The 22,077-nt window shown below is 41.4% G+C and overlaps 1 protein-coding gene across 2 annotated transcripts in view; it reads right to left on the bottom strand.

Annotated features, from left to right (window-relative positions):
* SYT9 (synaptotagmin 9) overlaps positions 1 to 22,077 on the bottom strand; it is a 181,049-nt gene that overhangs the window by 118,402 nt on the left and 40,570 nt on the right. For both annotated transcript variants that reach the window (XR_011495867.1, XM_014861207.3), the window contains exons 2-3: positions 10,836 to 11,187; positions 1,190 to 1,736 (exon numbers count right to left, since the gene is read on the bottom strand). Coding sequence is in view for 1 of the 2 variants with exons in the window: in XM_014861207.3 (XP_014716693.1) it covers positions 1,190 to 1,736; positions 10,836 to 11,187 (899 nt within the window). In the remaining variant the exon portion in view is untranslated. The remainder of the gene's footprint in view (positions 1 to 1,189; positions 1,737 to 10,835; positions 11,188 to 22,077) is intronic.

Below are 22,077 nucleotides of genomic sequence, written 5' to 3'. Positions count from 1 at the left end.
GATAAAGGCCAGCCAAACCCCATGCTACACTTCACTTATCTGAGTAGCAGGACAAAGGTGGCACTGGTATTTTGTGGTACACAAAGAGAAGGTGTCTGTTGGGACAACCAAAGTGTGGGTGAGTTCCCAGTTCACAAAAGTGGCTGAGGATGAGAAAGTCCTAGTACAGGTATTTGGTCACTGGGCAGAGATTCTGTGTGTTCTCTTCCTGAGCAGAGTGAAATCACTTCACTAAACGGGCTCCAAACCCAAAGCGGACCATCGCCTGAGCTCAGGAAGGAGTATGGTGCTTGATGTCTTTGGATGCCAAGGCAGAGAACCAGAACTATGCTGAGCTCAGAAGGACTCGTATCCCAGAAGACGAGCTAACAAAGTTGTCTGAGGGAATTTGGACAGATGAAAGAAACAAGTGGCTTTAAAATACTAGTTACCTAAGAAAGTCCAATTTTCCTTTCTAATTCAGCAGTGTTGAGACATCTCTGCACAATAGTGAAAAGGATGTAAATGGGGTACAAATATCACTACTGCAATCTCATGTTTAACATGTAAACATAGATATATGGCATCACTATATAGTACTTCTGCCTTCTCTCCTGAGCCCTAAATTGGATTTGATCTTCTGTAGACTAATTTTGCCAATATCTGTGGCATCCTTTCAGATTGACATCCTTGTAACTTTGATTCTATATTTAAAAATGTGGTGCCAACTCTTTTCAACCTCATTTCTGGGGTTAAATTTGAAGATCTGATCTTGGGAAATGCTACTGAGCTGACCTGAGAACATGGGAAAGGACTAACTGCTCTCAGAGAGTCAGGCAACGGTCTCTTAGCTGCAGATTACAGTTAATATAGGATGCCAGGATCCATTTAGCACAAGCAACCTAAGAAAGTTCTAAAGAAAGTGTGGTGAGGAGGGCAGATAATATCTACTATCTATTAGGGAATAGCTAAGAACTAGAAAATAGAAAAGAGAGAATGTTATTCTGTAATATCGTTTTCATAAACAATTCTTGAAAATTGCAAAAGGAATATTGTTAAAGACCTGCTTCCAGAAAGGAGGTTCTGAAACAAAAGCTCTGTGTACACTGACATGAATTTTATACTTTGCCCCCAAAATAAAATAAAGTGTAAGTATTCTGTGTGCACGCTGACCAAGAAGCCCCCCAAAATGAAGAAATGCTGGACTCACATTGGTGACATATTCGATATCCTTCCAAAGGATGCACTCCCTGGGGAAATCAGCCAAGTCTAAGAAGTGATCCACCACCACTTGGCCAATTAAGTCATGGCGGGAAAACCTGTCAAAGTCGTACACAGAGAAGTGAAGCTTCCGGGCTGCAAGGTCATGGTAGGGAACGGGAAACAAAAACACTTCATCAAACACAGGGTTCAGGGTCTTTCTGTGAACTTTAGTCTGGTGTTTTGTTTTCCGATCGGGAAGCAAATAGATCTTGACATAAGGATCTGAAGTCCCAGAAAAGTCCTTGGCGGGCAAATTGACAGCTTTGTGAATCTTCACTATGAGCTGTTCTAAGTCACAGTCATATTTTAAAATGAAGTTCAGCTTCCCACAGGCTTTGCTGTTACTCCTTCTCCCATCATCATTATCCAATGACCTCTGCTTATATAACTCCGGTTTAATTCGACCAATTCCAGTCAACTGTTCTTGTTTTTGAAGCTGTTGGATATTGAAGTCCGGGTTTGACAGATTGAGTTGTCTTCGGATTGAATTATGCCTTGAGTGAAGAGCAAGAGAGAACAAAGTTATAACCTCATTAGCTACGGGTCTTTCAGAAACTTGTGCCTGGGATGTAGGTAGACTGTTCTGCACCATTAAAAGCTTAGATCTGTGGGCTTTTTTTTTTTTTTTTTGGCCTAAATTCAAAATGCTCATCAGTCTGAGTAAGTCATTCCCCAAGGCTTGAAGCACAAAATTGAGGCCTGGTATCAGGAAATGAACTTACTAACATGTGACCTTGGAGCTTTAAAGGTTTAATGTACTTTCTAAACTAATATGACATTAAAGAGGTTTATTCGGCTGGTGGAATGTAAAGATTTGTACAAACTGGTTTAAAACTAAAATTATTCACCTTTATATATAATATCATACTGAAATTGAAATAGTTCGCTATGTGTTGTCTCAAGAAGAATGAATCTTTCTCTAAATGACACAGAATTTCCTGTCACTGGCATATAGCTTTATAAGGATATAAATTCACACTGGTTCAAATCAAATCACCTCATCACAAGAACAGTTTTTGCCCACACGAGAACGTATGTGACAGAATGTATCTGCTTGCAGTGGAGTGTGCTGGCTCTGACAGGTGCAAGTGACAGCTCTGTGATTGAACTGCTGTTGTACCACGTGGGTGATCAGTGATCAAGAAGAAGGGTTTTATTTCTGTAATAAACACTAAGGGTATAAAAATTAAAGGTAAGCTACTATAAATGTATGTAAGGATTCAGTTACAAAAGGCTGGATACTGATATTTGCAAATTAAATATTTGCTATCAGAATCTACTCTTCACCCCATAAGCTTATTGGTTTGGGTTAGAAGTTTCCCTGAAATTCTCTTTGAAACCTGGCTTATCTGTGTGGGTCCTCACAAATTGAGAGAAGTAGTCATTACATAAAAGGTTGTTTTTAAGGTTATTTTTGTTTGTTTTTATCTCAGAGTTCAGAATCATTATATTTTTTGCAGTCTCTCCATAATCTTAATTAAAATAGCCTCTCTTCACCAGAAGGAAAAAGGAATCTCTGAGGAATTAGTAAATAGTTAGAAAGGCAGAGTAAACATTTGAGTTTGCCTTCTTTTCCTTTCTTAAGACTACTTTATGAAATAAAGATGTAAAAATGGGATTAATAGACCCCAAAACAAGTTTGAAATGATTCTCCCTTGTCATGCAGATGTTGCTATGCTGAACATTCTTCTTTATCCTACAATACCCTCCTGGTCACTAATCACCCACGTGGTACAAGAGCACAATCACAGAGCTGTCACTTGCACCTGTCACAGCCAGCAGGCTACTGCAAGCAGACACACCCCAGGCACATACATTTCCACATGTGCAAACACTGTGTGGTCTGAAAGTTTATGTTGTGAGATTTTAATTTCTTACAGAGAAACCCACAATCTTAAGTTTTCTCTTATCTTACGATTGATTTGTCAGGAGAGGGAGGAGGCAGGGGATGCTGCTAAGTGGCCCCCTGTGCTAGTACAGCCAGGTCATTCCCTTGTCCAGATGTTGAACCTTCGTAGTGCTAGGATGGAGCTTTAATCTTGCTCTCATGGGATTTCTGGGCAGAAAGGACTGGCAGGGAACAGCAAGTGTCCAGCCCTATGCAGAGGCCATAAGGGGCTGGTACCAGCTCTGGTTCCTCTGCTGTGGATTTTTCTCCCCAGGCTGGATTCAAACAAGGGCCATACTTGGGTCCAGAGTCAGTTTCCACATACAATGGGCCATTCTGGGTGCTGTCCAGTTTGTGGTTCTGTTTAAATACTAAAAGTGCTCCCTTAAGGCCCTCTGGATGTGCCTTCTCTGGACCAACACCTGTGATGGAACACCAGTTCTGTGTCTACACCAGCCCCAATCCCTGACACTCTGCTGCCACTTTTCTCCCAAGGTGGTTGCTGTGCAGATTCTCTGTGCTTAACAACTTACCTTCGAGTTTTCTGAGTACTGGCTTTAGTTTCATCACAGCAACATTTTCTCTTAACCCTTATGTGTAGGATTATGCCTGTCATGTAAATGTAAATTTAAATTTAAAATATATGAATTGGCTGCTCAGCAATGGAACATATTCTGTTTTACTTGTACATTTTCTTAAAAATGAACTCTGCAGAGAAGTAAGTCCTATGTGCTTTGCTCTTCCCAACCACATTGGATTGCCAGGGGGTAAAAGGGGTGGATTGGGGAGGGCATTAGGGAGAGATTTGTACTTCAAAGACTGAAGCAGGATCCCATCCCCTCAGAACCCAATTGCGCAGGACGCCTCCTTTCAAAATTACACACAGCTGAAGGTTCTTTTTAAAAATCAAGCACAGATACGAATACTATTATCTACCCAAATGTTTTACATGACTAGTCTCATTCCCAGCCCTTTCCTCCCATTCAGAATCACACTTACTATTGGGAAAACAGTTGAATCCAACCGTAAGGTAGTGGCTTAAAGCAGATAGCAAAGATTGTAACAGGCCATGACAGTTCTCACTCCCTGGGGCTCTCTTTCAATCGCTTTCAATTTCCTTTCAGGAGAGAGTTGGCCATTACTGGAGTTGGAGTGGGGGTGGAGTTAGACCGGAGAAGCCCAGAGCAGCCAGAGAACCCGGGTAACTCGTAACCTCCCTGCATAACCTCCGCAGCTCTCTGAGCTGAGAAATGAGAAAGTAGAGCAGAGAGGCTGCTCCAGGGACATGAAGGAGAAGAAGAGGTAGAGGAAATGGAAAATCAATATTCCATAGCTCTCATAGGCTACTCAAATAGAGGCGGGAAGAAAAAGCAAGTTAAAAGCAGGGGAGAGGAAAGATACAGAACAGAATGTTGTGATCTGAGCTCCTGCCACCCGAGATGAGGGATTCTAAAATGGTCAAGGGAAGTGGTCCTTGAGTGCAGTGAACTAGAGGCCCCCCAGGGTAAGGGTCTAGAATTTTAATGCCACTGAGTTACGCTGAGTGAGTGTGGCAAGGAGTGATCTGTATCTGAAGCAGACAGTCCTCTGAGTAGGTCTGGAGAGTCCTGTATTTTGGTGTTCTCAGGACTTAAGTGCACAATGAATGGAAGGAGAGGAGGTGGGCCCCGAAGACAGGAGGTGATAACGGAAGCTGAGAGATGGTGTCCTCTGTAAATCAGTCATACCCTAACGCTGTCTTAGGGAAGCTGGCCACTGGGATTGGGACTATTAGCTTCCTCCACCCCCCATTCTCTCTCAGTGTGGGCAGAAGCCATTCTCCTGTCACAGAAGAGACAAGGAAGAGAACTTAAAGATTGGACTTGGCTGTCCCAGACCTGAGCTGGAAGATTGGTGGTTGAACCTAGAGAAAGTCTAATTTCAAAGATGATTAAACAAAATCTGTGAAGCAGATTTCCCACAATAAACTCAAAAACACACTTTCATGCCTGAAGGATTCTGAGCCTGCTGCTGAGTTGCAGCCAAGGGTCAGGAGAGGCATGCCTCCTCTCCTTTCCCCAAATTTGAATTAACCAGTTCCAGCATCCCACTTTAAGTCTCCAAACAAAGTCTCAGTCCCAGAACCATCACCCAAAAAGCCAACTACCTTCATTGGATCTTAAGAAAGAGGACATTACTATAATTTAACAAATTTGAAAGTGCAAAGCACGGGTCAGGTAGGGTGGAGGCACAGACGGGCAAAGCCTAGTGACTGCCTTCAAGGAATGACTGGCAGCTGGCATGGGGGTGGTAATATGATGAGATAGTCATGCACTAACTCTAAAGCAGGACAGAGGGGCATAAGAACTGACCGGAGGCTAGAGAGCCACAGAAGCAAAAGGAGGCCTCTGGCTTGGGAAATTGTCATGGAGGAGATGACACTTGAGCTGAGCCTGCCTACTTAACTTGGCTTCATACTTAACAGCCTCTAAGCTGATGCTCTAGACCTCAATAGGGAAGTTAACTGTTTCCATCTCAGCTCCTGGCACTCCAGCAGGATGGAATCTCTAGTTCTTCTGCTCCAGGAGCTTTCTCTGCACATATGCCAACCACACCTTCCATCTAGGCTCTGTGTAAGAGCCAGCGCTCAGAATCCCCAGCATCCCTTCCATCTGGGTTTCCTGTGCAGCCACGGACAAGTGTACACTCTTCTACCCTCCCTTATCTCAGTGGTGAAACTTGGTCTATCCCTTTCTCAGTTCTGGGGCATCAGTGTTGACAAGGCTTCATGGTCCAAGGAGAGGAAAGAGTGATTTCAAAACCATCATGGTTTCTTTACTTGGTTCAAGTAAAAACAGGGAGGTTTGGAAACAGAGGAGACAGGACTCCGTTTCCCTTATGGAAACTCCCCTGATGATGAAGAGGAGAGAGTTGGGTTGTCCTGAAACACAGGCAGACACAGAAGAAGGGGAAGTCCCAGATAGGGACAGACACAGTTAACGGACTAGTAAGGCAAGAAGAAATGGGAATCTGAAGCTCTCTTGTTCTGAGATTCAGAGGCCTCTAGAGAGACTGAGACAATGAAGACGTAGGCCTTGGCCAGTGGAGGTGAGTGGTCAAGTGCAGCTGGATACACTGAAGCATGACCTGCTTCTTCCCGCCCACTCCCAAGTTAAACAGGTTGAAACCTTGGTGTCATCTTCCAGTATTTTATCCCCCATGACTAAGATGAGCCTATGTCCACCAACACTTTCTCTAAAGTAGCTCACATCTCGTGCTTCTTGCCTTTCCCACTGCTTTCAACCAAGTTCAGGCCCTCATCATTACAGGCCTGAAGTGGCCCCTGTATCTGGTCTTCACCTCATCTCACACATCTTATACACTCTTGCCAGACTAATCTTCTAAAGAACAATTTGAGTATGTCAATGTATGTAATTAGTGCTCTTCTTGTATATTTCTCCAACTAGACTGTGGGCCTTTCTCTGAGGCCAGGGCTATATCTTTTCCCTCTATTACTAGCATGTCAGACAGAACTTTGCACATAGTACGTGTGTCTAGAGTAAACCTATGAATACCACGAACACGCAAGTTTCTGATAATTAAATCAGTAGAGAAACTACACATTTACACCAAGTTTCAGGGTCTCACGAAAGTTGAGAGAAGTCTAAGCAACGTCCATTTTTGAAGCTGTCAGTCTATTAAAATCTGAAGAAATGACTAAAAGAATAATTCAAAAACATGAAGTTTTAAATGTTTACATCTAACCAATTCTCTACTCATAGAGTAATTACAATATTTAATCCTAGTGTATTACTTACTGGAGATGTGGCCAGTAATGGGACCCAAATTGAGTGTGATGATTGTCTTCTTCCAATTCTGTATTTCTGTGACTCTGTGGATTGTTTGGTTCAGAGACAAGATCAAAAAACTGTCAGGCTCTTAATGAATATGAGACCTGGGACGAATGGCCTTCTGCCAGCCTCACACCATTATAAGCCCTACTCAGTTTATACTTTGGGCCCTTTGCCATTCTTGCCAGCAGAACATGAGAAAAGTGGCCCTACAGTGATGAATGTATTCTGTCAGTCATTCATGGAAAAAGTCTGCTATGTGTCAGGAGTTGCACTAGGGGTTACCCATATAGGGAGAAACAAAACGGATGTGGTCTTTGAGCTCACAGGACTCACAGTCTAGAGGTGGGTATAGGCAATAAACAGATAATCATTTAGTTAGAAATAGAGTTCAATCCCATGAAGAAGTGAAAGCCAGGCAACGTGTGAGAGAGTTAAGAGAGGGAGGGAGTGGAGGAAAGAGCACACACTTCAGAGAGGGTGGTCAGGGAGGCGTTTTGAGGAGGTAACATTTTAGCTGGGACGTTAAGGCTACAAAGGAGTCGGGCATGGCAAAAAAAAAAAAAAAAAAAAAAAGTAAAGCATTGTAGGCTGAGGGAACAGCATGTGTGAAGACCTCGAGGCAGGAAAGGGCCTGGGATACTGAAGGAACTAAGGAGAAGCTAGTGTAGCTGGAGTGTGATAAGCTTTTTCAGGCAAAGTCTCCTACTGAGTCCACATCAGCAGTGTCCTCTGGGGTTGTGCCACATGGTGGCCCTGAGCAGGAGGTAAGCCTGATAGCTGAGAGAAGCAGACTGTGGCAATAGGATGCAGGGCCGTAACAGGCCTGATAAGGAGTTGGCGGTGCGGTAATTGAAATTTTTATAAAACCAAAGTGTTACATAGGAAATTTGAGAAAGCTTAGAAAAACAGGTTGGACTTTCATCTTGGGACGTGAATCAGGAAATGGATTAGACAGCCTTTCAAGGTTCCTTCTATTTTGGGGATTTTCATGTATTTGGAGTAGAAACCCTTAAAATGTCCCGGTATTAAACAAAACCCACATTCTTAGGATATTAGGTCATTACACAAAAGGAGTTTCATCTAAATTCAAAAGAAATAACAGGAATTTTGGAGGATTCTAACAGTAATTGAGCTAATTAGAAGCAGAATTCCAATGTGCTTGATCTTAGAAGAACAACAGAAAATCATCCTGACCAGAAAGATTCTTAGAAGATGAAACAAAGCTCATCTTTAGGACATTCCAAAAGGCACTGGTGGGAGCCACACACACATCCCATCTTAAGAGGCTGAGGGTGAGATTCCAACGGAAATGCCATGACAGAAGCTATGCCAATCCCAGTGACAGTGGAGATGGCCTTAAATGGGAGTCTAAGCCTTATGCACTCTGGGCCTAGGAGGTATCCTGAGAACTTTGGGACGAGTGACAATGGCTGCAGAAGGGAAGCAGTAAGAAAGAAAGTGACAGCAGTGAGAAAGCAAGAAGCATAATAAGAAAGAAGGGAGAAGAAAGAATAACCAGAAGAGCAGACTGTTTAAAGCCATCTCAGCAAAGAGTACCTTCCCCTCCTCAAATATGGCATCAAAAATGTTACCTAAAAGAGAATGTTGAAAATGTTTTGGAGCCTGAAAGAAATTTGATTTGTTTTCCCATTTTGTCAGTAAAAGGTTGTGTGTGTGTGTGTGTGTGTGTGTGTGTGTGTGTGTGTTTATAATATCACAGAATCCCTAAAGAATTAGAAGACCATATACCACTGTTACTATGGTAAGACCATGAGTCAAAGATATGTATTTCCAGACATAACCCATAAAACTAGGTCAGGAGCAATTTACATAAGGATGTTTTAAATGCATAATGATGCAAATTATCAGTATTAGGTCAAATGCAGTTGGAAAGAGTTTAGTTTTTTTATGATAATTCAGATATTACTAAACTTGATTTTGGCCATCAGAAAAGATAATTTAATTACATGACTCCAAAACTAAAATAAACCTAAGGGTAAAATTCATTTTTCAGGGATAATTCCTTCACTCTCTTCTTTTTATTTTTTCTCCTTCTACCCAATTTCCACAAATCAGTGGTGAAGATATCTACAGTTATTATATTTAAATGAACTATATTTCTTGATATGCAGAGTACTTATATGGTCTTCTAGAATAAATATTGTGATAATTATAGTGATATGATTGCTACCAATTCATGAGAATTATAGCAGAGTCCTCAGATCCATAATCTAAGAAAAACAGTACTGTTGCCCTGTATGGATGGACCTTAGATCAGAAAAATTAACATGCAGAGTAAATCCGAAGAGATAATTTCAATGGTGACTCCATCTGAAAGGCTCTGGTTATTGAAGTGCTGAAAGGATTTTATTATGAGTCTGCACCATCGCACAGACTCCACAGCGGCACTAAACAGAGCTCCAGTTATATTTAAGTCTTAAATCTGAAGAGAAATCCTAGTGATAAAATCCGAGGATTTCTTCTAAATCAAATGGCAAACAACCATCCATTTCCTTACAGAGGAATATTTTAGGCTCAGCTCTCTGATTCAGAATTGGAAATGATGCTAAAATAGGTTTCTGAAAAAATTAAATTATAAACTGTCATATTCTATCCCACTTAATGTGAAGGAACAGAGCCTCTAGGATAAACTTGATTAACATAAAAAAGGGTAAAATCTTATTTCTGTTTCCAGAGAACAAATAAAAAAGATTTTTAAAAACTACCCCCCCACAACATTGTGCTCATACTTTCCAAATAACAGCACATGTTATTCCTCTGGCTATCACTCAAGTTAGTATTTTCATTTTAAAGAAAGCTGCTTTCTGAGTTTCTTTTCCTGAAGTCTCTTAAGAAGAGAGAATTTTCATATACTGTGATTCAGAATTGGCTGTTTAACCTTAAAGCCACCTTTATGTAACATCTGGGTCTTGGGAGAGGCTAGTCTCAATGATAATGATGATGCTAATAGGAATACCGAAGGCAAAATGTTAGCTCTCGCTCTGTACTTACCAGGTACAGGCCTGTGCAAAGCATGTGATGTGCACGCTATCATTTCATTCTTAAAACTACCTACACGTTCCTACTATCACTATTCCTCTCTTACAGAGGAGGAAATGGAAACATACAGAGGTAAAGTAATGTGTCCAATATCACACACGTAAGTAAAGCCAGTTCCTTGACCCCCGGAGCCCTTGCCTTTTATCACTGCACTCTATTATTTCTCTACTGCTGAAGAGCATAAAGCATCCAGCCCACAGAAAGAGAATGACCAGGTCTGGGTACTCTACAGGCCTTTCACAGGCTAGAGATGAACGATGACCTCCAGACACTTTGTGGGTTCTAAGGGGAGCTTGTGTGTGACAGCAAGGCTAGGTCAGAGGCACAGGGAATAAACTCTATAGCACCAGGAGGGCAGCATGGAAAAGTGGTTAAAAATGCAGGCTCTGGTGTTGGTTGAACCAGAGTTCAAACCTTAACTTGGGTGTTTACCAAAATATGACTTTGTTACTTAATCTCCCTTAACTTAAGTTTCTTCTTCTGTGAAATGAAAATGATAATAGGATCCGTCTTAGACAAAGTTGTGAGCTATAATAAAATCACGCACATAAAGTTCTTAGATAGATAGTACTTGACATGGTAAGTCTCAGCAATGTTAACTGCTATTATTGTGGACTAAGTAGAGACTAAGCAGAGCTCAGCAACCTCACAGGAGGATAGGAAGCACTGAGTTTTCCCATATTCATGTCTCTGATACTGACTGGACATGTGAAAGGTTCCAGGTTCCTTGGCTAATCAATGCCATTGCAGCCAAAAGAGGGGAACATGGTGGTCCTTGCCTTGCATTCAGAAAGGAAGGGGGAATTACTGACCGAGCCGATGAGGTTGGCTCTGTGACTTGGCGCTGTACACGGACGCCATGGGTACAGTTCTCCTGGCCCCCCACCTGGGTGGAGAGGGGAATGTCAGGGGAGGTGTGGCTGATCTTCATGGAGGAGTCAGGGCAGGGTGTGGGAGGGTCTAGGAAGCCCTCACTGTTATCCTGCTCATTGGTCTCTGTGTCCGTGTAGTTAAGAGGCTCCTGGTTGTTGTCTTTGCTACAAGAGAACAGGCCTCGTTCTCGCCACGGAACCCAGCAGAGTTTCCAAGACACGAAGAGAGACACGCCAAAGAGGGCGAGGCCACAGGCAGTGACCACAAGGGTCAGCAGGCTCACTGAGATATCTGCAAAGAAGCAAAGATCAAAGGTCAGTGTGATTGCTCCTCCCATGCTCACCCATTGCACAGTGCGGGCAGAACAACCCTCTCACATTCATCCCTCGGGAGCCAGCTGTGGAGGGCAATGAGGGTTCAGACACAAGCACAGAGAAGGTAACAGGCAGGCCATGTTTAGAAACAATAAACAGCCTGCAATAGCAAGAGACGGTACATTCAGGGGGACTAGGTACGCCCTGCAAGTCAACCAAGACCCTATCCCACAGCAACACAAATCATGGCTACTTTGTGAGTAGAGTGGTTTCAACTGTCCTTAAAAATTCCTCCATCATCTCAGAGAGCTGTAGAATATAATTTTGGGACAATTTAAGCAATAAGTATTTAAAACAAGAGAAACTAGAGTGCTTTTTTTTTCTATTTTTGATATCAACTTTTACAGGTCTATCCAAAATGAAGCTCAAGTCCTCTGAAGCCTCAAGAATACCCACCACCCAGTGGTCAGGTGCCAGGACCCAGAGCTGACTGTTACAGTCTGGTTTCCCCCTAGCAGACCTGGCACAAGTGTTCGAGGGCAAGTGGATTATTTAGAAAGTGAAGAAAACACAGGTAGGGGAGTAGGGAAATAAGCCAGGGAAGGCAGCCTGAAAGGGAGCTTTATCAAGCCAGTTACCACCATGGGGGACTGTAGGTTAAGCCTGCTGAAAAGGCCACACACACCTCAGGCACCCTACTCCTGGGTCCAGGGACCTGGGCTATTTATAACATCAGCTCCTTTCAGTCACTGATTTGAGGGCAGCTCTCAAGGGGCATTTTCAACCTACAGTACGGGTGGCAAAGTAAGTTTCAGTGGCCAGAAAAATCCCACATGCAAGTAAATGAAAGGGCTGGCCTTTGGAGGTCAGCAGGCACGCACTTACATGGTAAGGGTGAGGGGACATGGCGGGACAACAACAGGATCTGCTACATGGACCACAGCCCTGTGGCCTCAGCTAGGGTCCAGGGCAGTGCAGTGTCCAGAGGCTGTGCTCCTAAGTCTCAGAACAAAGCCCAATCCATGCCAGGCTTCCACCCCACCCTACGGTAGAGCCAGGCAGGCTGAGGTATCAACCTGAAACTTGTTTCTGGCACTATGATGGCTATAAACTCCTTACTTAAAAGGACATCTCTACCTGCACTTACTGCCCTCCACTACACTCAGGAGCCTCAAAGATTCTCCCTAGGTTTTGCCTTTACTACCCATCATTAATATTTGCATTGTTTCAGCCAAAGTTTTCTGAATGTCCATTGTATACCAGGGACTGTGCTATGCTTTGGAGATACAATGAAGAACATGACAGACACATTTCATGCCATCATAGACTTAAATTCTAGTGAAAGAGAAAATCAGGAATTAGTTATTTAATATTCACAGTTTCAACTATCCACAGCACACCAACAATCCGTGATATGAGAAGGCTTGTATTTCTGCCGAGGCATGTGTGTGAACCCCTCCTGCAAATCACTTACCCACTGAGTCAAGCTGACCACCTACGATACATGTGCTTTTCAACATGACTCTGAAGGTACTTGATCATTTTTATGAGATGATAAAACAGTTTCTTCATGAAAAATTGCTCTTGACAGAAAGCCAGCTGCCAGGGCTGGTGATGGATCTAATGTGCCTCCTCCATGCCTCCCAATCAATGTTTGCCTTTGTGGTGAAACGGTATTACATCTCTGTTTGAAAACACTGGGGTTCCAGTTTCAACATGGGTAACTGAGCTCAATTCTTTGCTACTTTTTTCTCCTCAAGTCCCACTGAAATGGGATAAGCAAACTATATAACAACGGAAAACAAAAAGAGGTACCACCAATCCATCAGTGAATCAGTAACACTGAGGAATTTCTGGAATTGTTTTAAAGAAAAAGCCAATCAGTGCTGAACATTTAACACAGGCAAATGAAGGGACACTGAAGGAAAAATAAAAATTAAAAATCCCAGGCACAGAGCAACAAAGGCAGGGATGGGGGACAGGGAGTAGAGCCAGAAGGGGCAGAGTAAAGAGCACTAGAAGCTACACCTCATAGAGCCCCAATATGAGGTAGGGGAGAGCATGGTTTGGCCACAGGGTCCACTTGGTTCTGCCAGCTCACACAGTAGAGTGGAAAATTTATTGGCGCAAACTTCTACGATAGGCAGTAGTGCTGGAGGCAGGGGAAGGAGGAGACTGTCCCAGTTAATCTGGCTGCCACAGAAAACATCTACCTCCACCCCCTCCAATGAAAGCTAAAATCAAAACAGGCTCCACAACACAGTGAAATCCCTTAATACATTCTGTAATCCACACAGAGGCAAAACTCCTTCCCTACATCCTGTTAATCACTTCGGCATTGTCCTAACACAGACACTGCTAAGAGACCACCAGCAAAGGCTGGAGGAGGGGTATACCAGAAGGCAGTAGGGTTCAGGAGTATGATGTAATAATTATATTATTCACCAATTATTCAGTCTCCTCCACTACAGTGCCCCCTCCAAGGGAGAAGTATAAATCCCAATGCCCTGACATTGGTCTTTGCCATGTGGCTTGTCCTAGTCAATGAAATATGAGTAGATATGGCCCATGCCACGTTGAACCAGAGGACTCTTGGGCTCCCACCTTCTGCTGTGAGAAGAGGTCTTAAATAAGGATTGATCTTTCAGCCTGCGTGCCACAATGGTATAGGCTCAAAGTCCAGAATAAGGAATAACTTAAACCCGACCCATAGATGGTGGCAGAACTGCAGCTGATCCATAGGTCCACGAGCAAAAACCTAAATATTTGATGTCTTAAGTCACTAAGATTTTGAAGGTATTTGTTACCATGGCAAAAAAGTTGACTAATAAACATGACCATATAATTTATTATCCAAGGTTGTGCCACTATTAAGAGGGTAAAGTGGTAATACTGATAATCACATGGAACAAGAGACTTTACACAGGATTGTCCAGGGTAAACAAGGACATATAGTCACCTTGGATTTAGAATCCCACCTGAGGTCTGAACTCATCAGCTTGGTACAAGAAGGCCTCTCGGGGTTTACTTGGCATAGACAATATTCTTAATAAATTAAAGCCTGGGCCCACTTTTGCTAGTAACTACAAGGTACTCAAGAATGACTCCAGCTTGTTACCTGACTCCCAGCTCACACACCCAAAAAACAGGTTGTTCACATATGCAGTCATGGGCGATCCATGAGAGCAGGGATCTTGTCAGTCTATCTCAGCACTGAATCTCAAGATCTAAAAGAGTGCCTGGCACACAGTAGGTGTGCAGTAAATGTTGGATGAAGCCCATCTGAGGAGCTCTGTAGCCAACTGCTATGTTTGCCATGAATTTTGTTGTGATCTGTAAACTCCAGGAGGGGCTAGTCAAAATCATAGTCATGACAGATTTTTGTGCATATCGTTATCATAGAAAATTTCTGGCAAATGGCAAGAGTGGCTTTTTCTTATTCACACAAAGGCATGATGTGGGTTAGCAGTGGGCCAGGGAACACCTGCCAGGAGAAACCAATGGTGACCTACACAGCCACACCAACCACTAAGAGTCATCAGCGGGACTTCTGTTTGAAAATAGCTCAGTGTGTCCTCTAGACACTACATTTATACATTTCTCTCTTTTTTCCAAAAGAAATGCTAGAAAACTGTCATGGAGTCACTAAGGCCACACCTACTACCCACCTCACACCTACAACCGCAGGAAAGGGAGAGGGAGAATCCGCTTAGAATCACAAAATAGCTTTGTTTAGAAGAAGGGAAGTTATTTCTTAAGTTAGATGGTAGGTATTGATTGATGGTAGTAGGTATTCTTATTGATCTTTATACGTCTTAAATCCATATACTCTTTGGCCTTTATGGTATATTTCATAACAAAAACTGAAAAAAAAATAGTGACATCAAAAAATTATTATTCTAAAGATAATTTTCCTAAAGAATAGGAAAGTGTAATTGGTCCTTTTGTCTAAGAGTCAAGAGAATAACCAGATGGTGATTCAGGGGTGAAAGGAGGCAAATGGCAACCCAGTTCTGATCCAGGTCCCTGCAGATGTTGCTGCTTGGGGGTGACCGTGCATGAAACTACTCAGAGCTCCCGTGGAGAACATCCTTCCAGGCAAGATGTGGACTGGAATGCTCTGCACTCACGCCTGGTCGTCAGAATGCTCTTCTACCAGCTATTAGCCCCGGCTATAGGACATGACGTACTGCAGCAACATCCCAGGACACCACATACAAGACCCCACAACACTCTTAGATCCAACAGATGTTCCAGCTGGACATCTGTCATTCTAAGGGACCCCTGCAAGCCTACAGACTTGTTATAGAATAACAAATATTATTATCCAATGAGTGAAAAGCTTGAGCACCCATCACTGCACATGGACAGAGGAACAGTAGTTGCCCCCCTAAACTGTGAAGGGCCAGGAAGATCACATAAACCAACAATGATGGAAAAGTCATGGGACAAATGGGTCAAATCAGCAACTCAAAGGGGCTAACCGAGCTGAACCATCAGAACAAATGCCCTTGACATAAAACAAATTAATGCAATAGGCAAATTAATTCACATACTCAGTGAGATTTATAAAATAGTGGCTGAGACTAAGAAGTACGGCTGCAGCAGTACCCAGAAACAGACACCCTTGAGATCCCACTTGACCTAAGAAAAGGAGGTGGTAGCCCTAGAATTCCACAGCCAGCCACACGATTATAAGAGGACAAAAAGGCACTTTCAGAAGTCAATGACTCAGAAAATATACCACTCATGTACCTTTTCCTGCATAAAACCTAAGAAAATTCTCCAAACAAATAAACATTTGTCAGAATAGAGAACCAAAGAAGGGAAGGACATACTATGTAAGATGTATACTTACATACTATTTATCACAGGAGTTAGTGATAAGCAAAGAAAACAGTAAAAAATGTATTAAATCTAAATAATTCCTGGGTATGAAGTTTAATGTAACTGTTCTTAGAGCAAAGGAATGATAAGTATACACACACTTAAATTCCAACAATTTCAATAAAACATAGGGGACAGAAGAAGGAAGGAAGTAAAAACAAAGTAAATGTCCTATATTGTTAGCAGGGGAAGATTACAGATATTTCAACTTGATGTTGATAATGAAATACAGGTACAAATATGTATATAAAATATTTAAGGGGGACTTTGATCATAATGGCACAGCTGCATATATATTTATATCCTCTCCTTCCTGAGACTCCCATTAAGTGATTAAAAAAAAATAAATAAAAAGTATAAGCCCACAAACACAAAGAGTACAGCACAAGATCATCAATAAACTAAGAAATTTTTCTGAAAGACAGTATGCTGATAGACAAGTGGTAGGGGATGCAGAAGGGGGACATACCTGAGGGGTAGGCAACCTGACCTACTGAACTCAGGCTCAGGACACAGACATTTCCAGCATGGTGGCAGCTAAGAATGAGATGTGGGACTACAAACATGGGCATGGATTAAAAATCTTCACCAAAATATAGTCCAATCTGTCTAGGGAAAAACCAAAGCAACTAGTGTGAGAATTAGTGCCCAAGAGTAGCATCCTCCATGTTCTTACAAAAAATGGAGGCCCTTGAATCCCCTTAAAGTAAATCTTGTCTGTTAAAATCTCACCCACAGATACACAGCCTCATAGTCAGCTTTTCTACTGCCTCCTTATTAAATATGACTAAGCTGCAAAAGAATCACCAGCCATGGAGGGAAATCTTACAGCAACCAGATCAATGTATAGAAGCAAAAAAAGATGTTCCCAGAGAAAAGAAGGACAAATCAGGGAGGAAACAAGAACTTTAAAAACATTTAATTCACAGAAAGTTTCCAGAAGGTATTCCATCCATAAAACCAGAGGAGACTACTAATAAATGGAATGGAGAATAAGACAGTATTCTTAGAAATAAAATAACATGATTGACAAAACAAACAAAAAAACTGATAGAAGGTAAAGTCAAGAAGTATCTACCTGAATGTGGACCAAAGATTTAGGAAATTTAAGCAAAAGATATGAGATACAGAGTATGCATCCAGGAGGTCTAACATCTAAGTTTTCCAGAAGATTAGGACAGAGAAAATGAATGTAAAAATCATCAAAGAAAAATTTTTTTTTAACTTCCTAGAATTGAAGGACCAATTATAGGAGTCCACTGAGCACCCATAATAAAATAACCCAACAGTAGACACGTGGTTACAAAATTTCAAAACACAAAAATAGAGAAAGTCACAAAAGCTTAAAAGACAAGAATAATATAAACACAAAGAAATTAGAGCTATATTGGCGTTGGGCTTCTCAGAAAAAACACTAGATAATGGAATAATGCCTGAAAACTTGAGGAAAAATTACATTCAAGTTAGAATTCTATACCCAAACATACTATCAATGAAGTAAGAGGCCTGAAAAAGCCATTTTCAGGCTTACAAGAAGTCAGAGATTACTCTCCATGCACCTATAATAGGAAGTTACTTCAGGGTGGTTTATGAGATTAAAATGAGACAGAAGAAGGACTTAGTGTACAGGAAACAAATTGCACTCTGATCAGACCAGTGAACTCCCTGTGTGAGAGCTGAGTGGCAGGCCTAGAGAGGCGCAGCCCAGCCTGGAGCGGGAAGACAGGGCTCTCGGAAGGAGGTCTCCTCAGAAAAAGATGATTTGGAAAGAAAGAAATGACACTATAGAGAGTTCAGTTTCTAATGATATCATTATTTATCTTCAAATAGTGTTAAAAAAAAAAGGAGAGAGAACAAAATTAGGAATCCTAGGAGGAAAAGTTTTTGATAAAAGGAAAAATAATCACAGTATACCTCCTGCTTCTATGCTAAATAAAATTTTACATTTATAATAACATACACACCATTTATTGATTTTCAACTCTTAGAACCAAGCAATAGACAAAGCATGGAAGATTTAAATATGGTTGTAGAACAGAATGTAAATCCAACTTTGACAACTTAAAAATAATAGAAAAGATGTTAGAAATTAAGAGGTAGAAAGAAGAAGCTGAAAGAAAAATTACAGTTTGCCTTCTAAAATGAGGGGAAAAGACACACTGTCTATAGTTGATAGACAATATGTATATATTGATGTTTTCATGGTAAAAGTGTTTATTTTTACGTTGAAAACCACGTGGAGATATAGCAAGTCATTTCTGTTGGGATGAAATTAGAGGGACTTTCCCTCCTAGACTGTTTTTACAAAGAGCAAGTATTAAGAAAAGAATGAAGAACACTTTTAAACTACTGTAGTATGTAAAATATATATGGTTTAGTACATTCTAGTGCACTTGGGTCTATAATCCGAAAACATTTCTGAATACAGTCCTTATTTAATCCTGCTCCGCGGTTTACAAGGAACAAATGAATGAAAATCATGACAATCATTACAACAACGATAATCTCAGTTCTCCAGCACAGTTTTCCTTCCAAGTCAAATCCATAAAAGACATCCATCCTTGTCTACTCATCTTTGTTCAGACTTCTTGGTTCATGAACAAAATATAAGGGGACTGACATAGGCTATCAACTTTTTAGTTTGCTAATACCAATGTTAAAACACACAACTCATTTCATACAAGAAAGAATCTTTTAACACCAAAAACAAATAACATTCTCTTAAATTACTACATTGTGCTTTATGAATAAAACCACTGCACTGTCCTTATCTTGTCAATTTGCTTCAGACTTGTGAGAACCTTGTAAAGGATAAACAGGGGACCAGAGATTGGTAACCATTGTCCTAGTCCCACACATGTCAGCCTTGTCCCATCTCTACTTCTTAAGGCAACAAATATAACTCAGGGCAAAACATAGAAATGAATGACATATTTGGTACCCACCCCAGCCTTCCCATCCGGAGCTCTCCTCTTTCAACTGCCCTCCCAACCTCTTGTTGTCCCAGAGGACTGGGATTTCCAAAGGGAGTATATTGAAACCTAAGGATTTGGTGTCTCTCTCTAGTCATCTCATGGCCACAGGAAATCTGATGGTGATGACAGAGAGGAGCCAGTGCACCACTCAGGATTAATTCAATGTGGTTCTTCCAGGGCAGGCAAAGGAAACTTGGAATCACTACTGAGTTGGGAAGTGAAAAAGGACAGAGCTGGAAAAGCGGTGCTGAGCATTGAGACTGAGGTGGAGTGGGACCTAAAAAGGAAGAGGAGACTCGTGGTCAGGAGCTGGGATAATAGGAACTGGTTTAAAAGACTGGTGCAAAATGAAGGAAGGCAAGTGGCTCAAGATCACTGATATGTTCATTTACATGTCACTTACCTTTCTTGCAAAAGGATTTGAGGCAGCTTTAAAAATACATACAGCATGACAGGATAAAATAAACTTTGTGAGGAAATCAGGGCCAAGAGAAATAAAAGGGAAATGAAGATTAAGTCAGGGGTCAGGTAAATAGCCAGAATGCATGTATGAGGTTTTGTAAAGTCGCCAGAGATGGCTACAGAACTGGGTCTCAACGCCCCACTTGTCATAGAAAAGAATGAAACCTAACCAATTACATGATTCAGCATCTAAAACACTACACAATGAAGAAAGATTTATGATACAAGGAACACTTGAACATTTGAAATGTAATGATATTGGAGATTATTGCTAATTATTTTAGATATGATAATTGTATTGTGGTTATGTTGTGTAGATACATATGGAAACATTCAAATGACATGATGTTTGGAATTTGCCTCAAATTATAGATGAAACAATGACCATGGGTTAATAATTGGTGAAACTTGAGTAGTATGTATGTGGAGTTCATGATATTATTCTTCTTTTGAATACGTTTGAAAATTTCCTAAACAAAAAGAAAAAATAAAACGTTTTGGCCAGGGAAAAATGTTGATCCCTGACTTCAATCTTGGATATTCTTATTTAATAGGTCTTTGGTGAAGGCCCTTAATCTTCACTTTTAACCAGCATCTCAGATCTCAGATTAATCTGATGCAGATCGTCTAAAGATAACACTGAGCAAACCTGATCAAGTAAATATATATATATATATATATATACACACACATACAGTGCTTATATGTCCATATAGTGTACATATATATAGTGTATATACATACATATAGTGGTTCAGAACACAAGATGCTGTCCTAAACCTAAAACAATTGTGTCTTGGGGGCCAAATAAAAACACTGGGAAATTTAGTTAGACAATCAGGCGGTGGAGAACCTGAGGATATCACATGGTACCTTGCAGGGAAAGTGGTAACGGAATTAGATAGAGGAAACAGGCAATACTAGATGGCTCTGGTGGTGAGATGTTCAGTGTTTCAGGGAATTGAACCAAAGGGGAAACACTGGATTAGAAGAAACCTTAGGGATCATCCACAATAGCTCATGTCAGAATTCCCTCATCAACAGTCCCTTCCATGTGACCACAAAGCCTTCATTTAAATTCATTCATTTTCTGTATTTTTTAAACTCATTACAAAGAACATATATTACTTTGCAATTTAAAAAGATAATAACAACAATAAAATTGTTGCACTCAAAAATCAAAGCATTCTGGAGTTATCTAGCGAAAGGAAACTTAGCCCCATACACACCTCAATAGCCCAGAGGGCATCTTCCAAATGGTGACCCTGAGGCATCTTGGATAAGAAGCAAGTAATAGATTTTAGGCTGAAATCAGATGTTTGGGTGTTTAAATGATGGAACTTAAGTTGTCTGGAAAATGCAATCTTGCAGAGACCTTGCTCTTTACTCTCTGTAGGCACCATAGCACAGTAGTTACAGACACAGGTTCTAGAATCACACAGTCATGGTCTGCAGCCCAACATCAGTTGTGTGGCCTAAGATCAATTCTCTGGATCTCGTTTCCTCATGGTAACGTTGGGTTAATAATAGTATTCACCTCATGGGGTTGCAGTGCGTGCTTAGAAAGGTACTGGTGCTCAATAAATGTAAGTCATTGGTTTTTGTTTCTTCATGAGGTATCTCAGGATTCAGCTGCTCCATATCCAGACTTAGTCTTACTGCTAAGAAGTGGTCATCTTGCTTAATAACTAGTGAGGCCTCCTGCAGCTTTATGAAATGGGCTGCCAACAAGCAAATATCAGGTGCCTAATAGGAGCTTATTGAGTTGAATTACTGAGGACTAGAGAAGGAGATCCTATTGAGCACCTGATATTTACTGCAGACTAAACCAGGAGTACAAAATAAGTAACTAGTCCTTGCCTTCACAGAACCGCTTGTCAAGAGAATTTCAGTAATGCTATCCACAATTCACAGAGTGCTACTGAAAATGTTTGTATCTAGGGCTAAAACCATCATAATAATTCCCATTAGTGGCCACAAGCCAATGGGTGCTATCCAATTGGAAGCTATGTTTTAGGGCCATTCCTGCTTTTCATTCTTGCAACAGATATGATGTTCTCTTAGCACCGGCTCATGGCGCAAATTGCAAGGATTAAGGAGCATTAACTTGGGCCTGCAGGGGCCATACATTATTAAGGTACTGAGCCAGGTAAACAGAGCACTCTACTGCCTTAACTCTAAGAAGCCCGTGGACTAGTGAAAAGAATTAGGGCGCGGAAATTGCAAATGGCATTACCTGCATTTTCCTGTGATGGACATAAAGGAAGGAGCACATTTACGTGTCTCTGGCCCTGAGATTCTTTCCTCAGAAGGCTGCCCAGATGATTCTGCCTGTGTTAACTAAGCAGCTGGCCTAAAATTAGCATTGAAAGAACACTTTCTGTTGCACCTTCTATTTGCAAAGTGCAGCCTCATCAGTGTGACCCGCTCCTCTTCACACTGCCATCACCCCCTCTGCCTCAGCCAGATGGGTCAGGGGCTGCTGACGTCACACTGTGGCTGGAGCTGCAAACACTCAGAGCTGGGTTTTAGCTCTTGTGTCC

Source organism: Equus asinus, chromosome 20, assembly GCF_041296235.1.
Source record: "Equus asinus isolate D_3611 breed Donkey chromosome 20, EquAss-T2T_v2, whole genome shotgun sequence".
Lineage (NCBI taxonomy): Eukaryota > Metazoa > Chordata > Mammalia > Perissodactyla > Equidae > Equus > Equus asinus.
The sequence above is the reverse complement of the archived record's forward strand: the minus strand, read 5'-3'. Positions and strand labels throughout refer to the sequence as shown.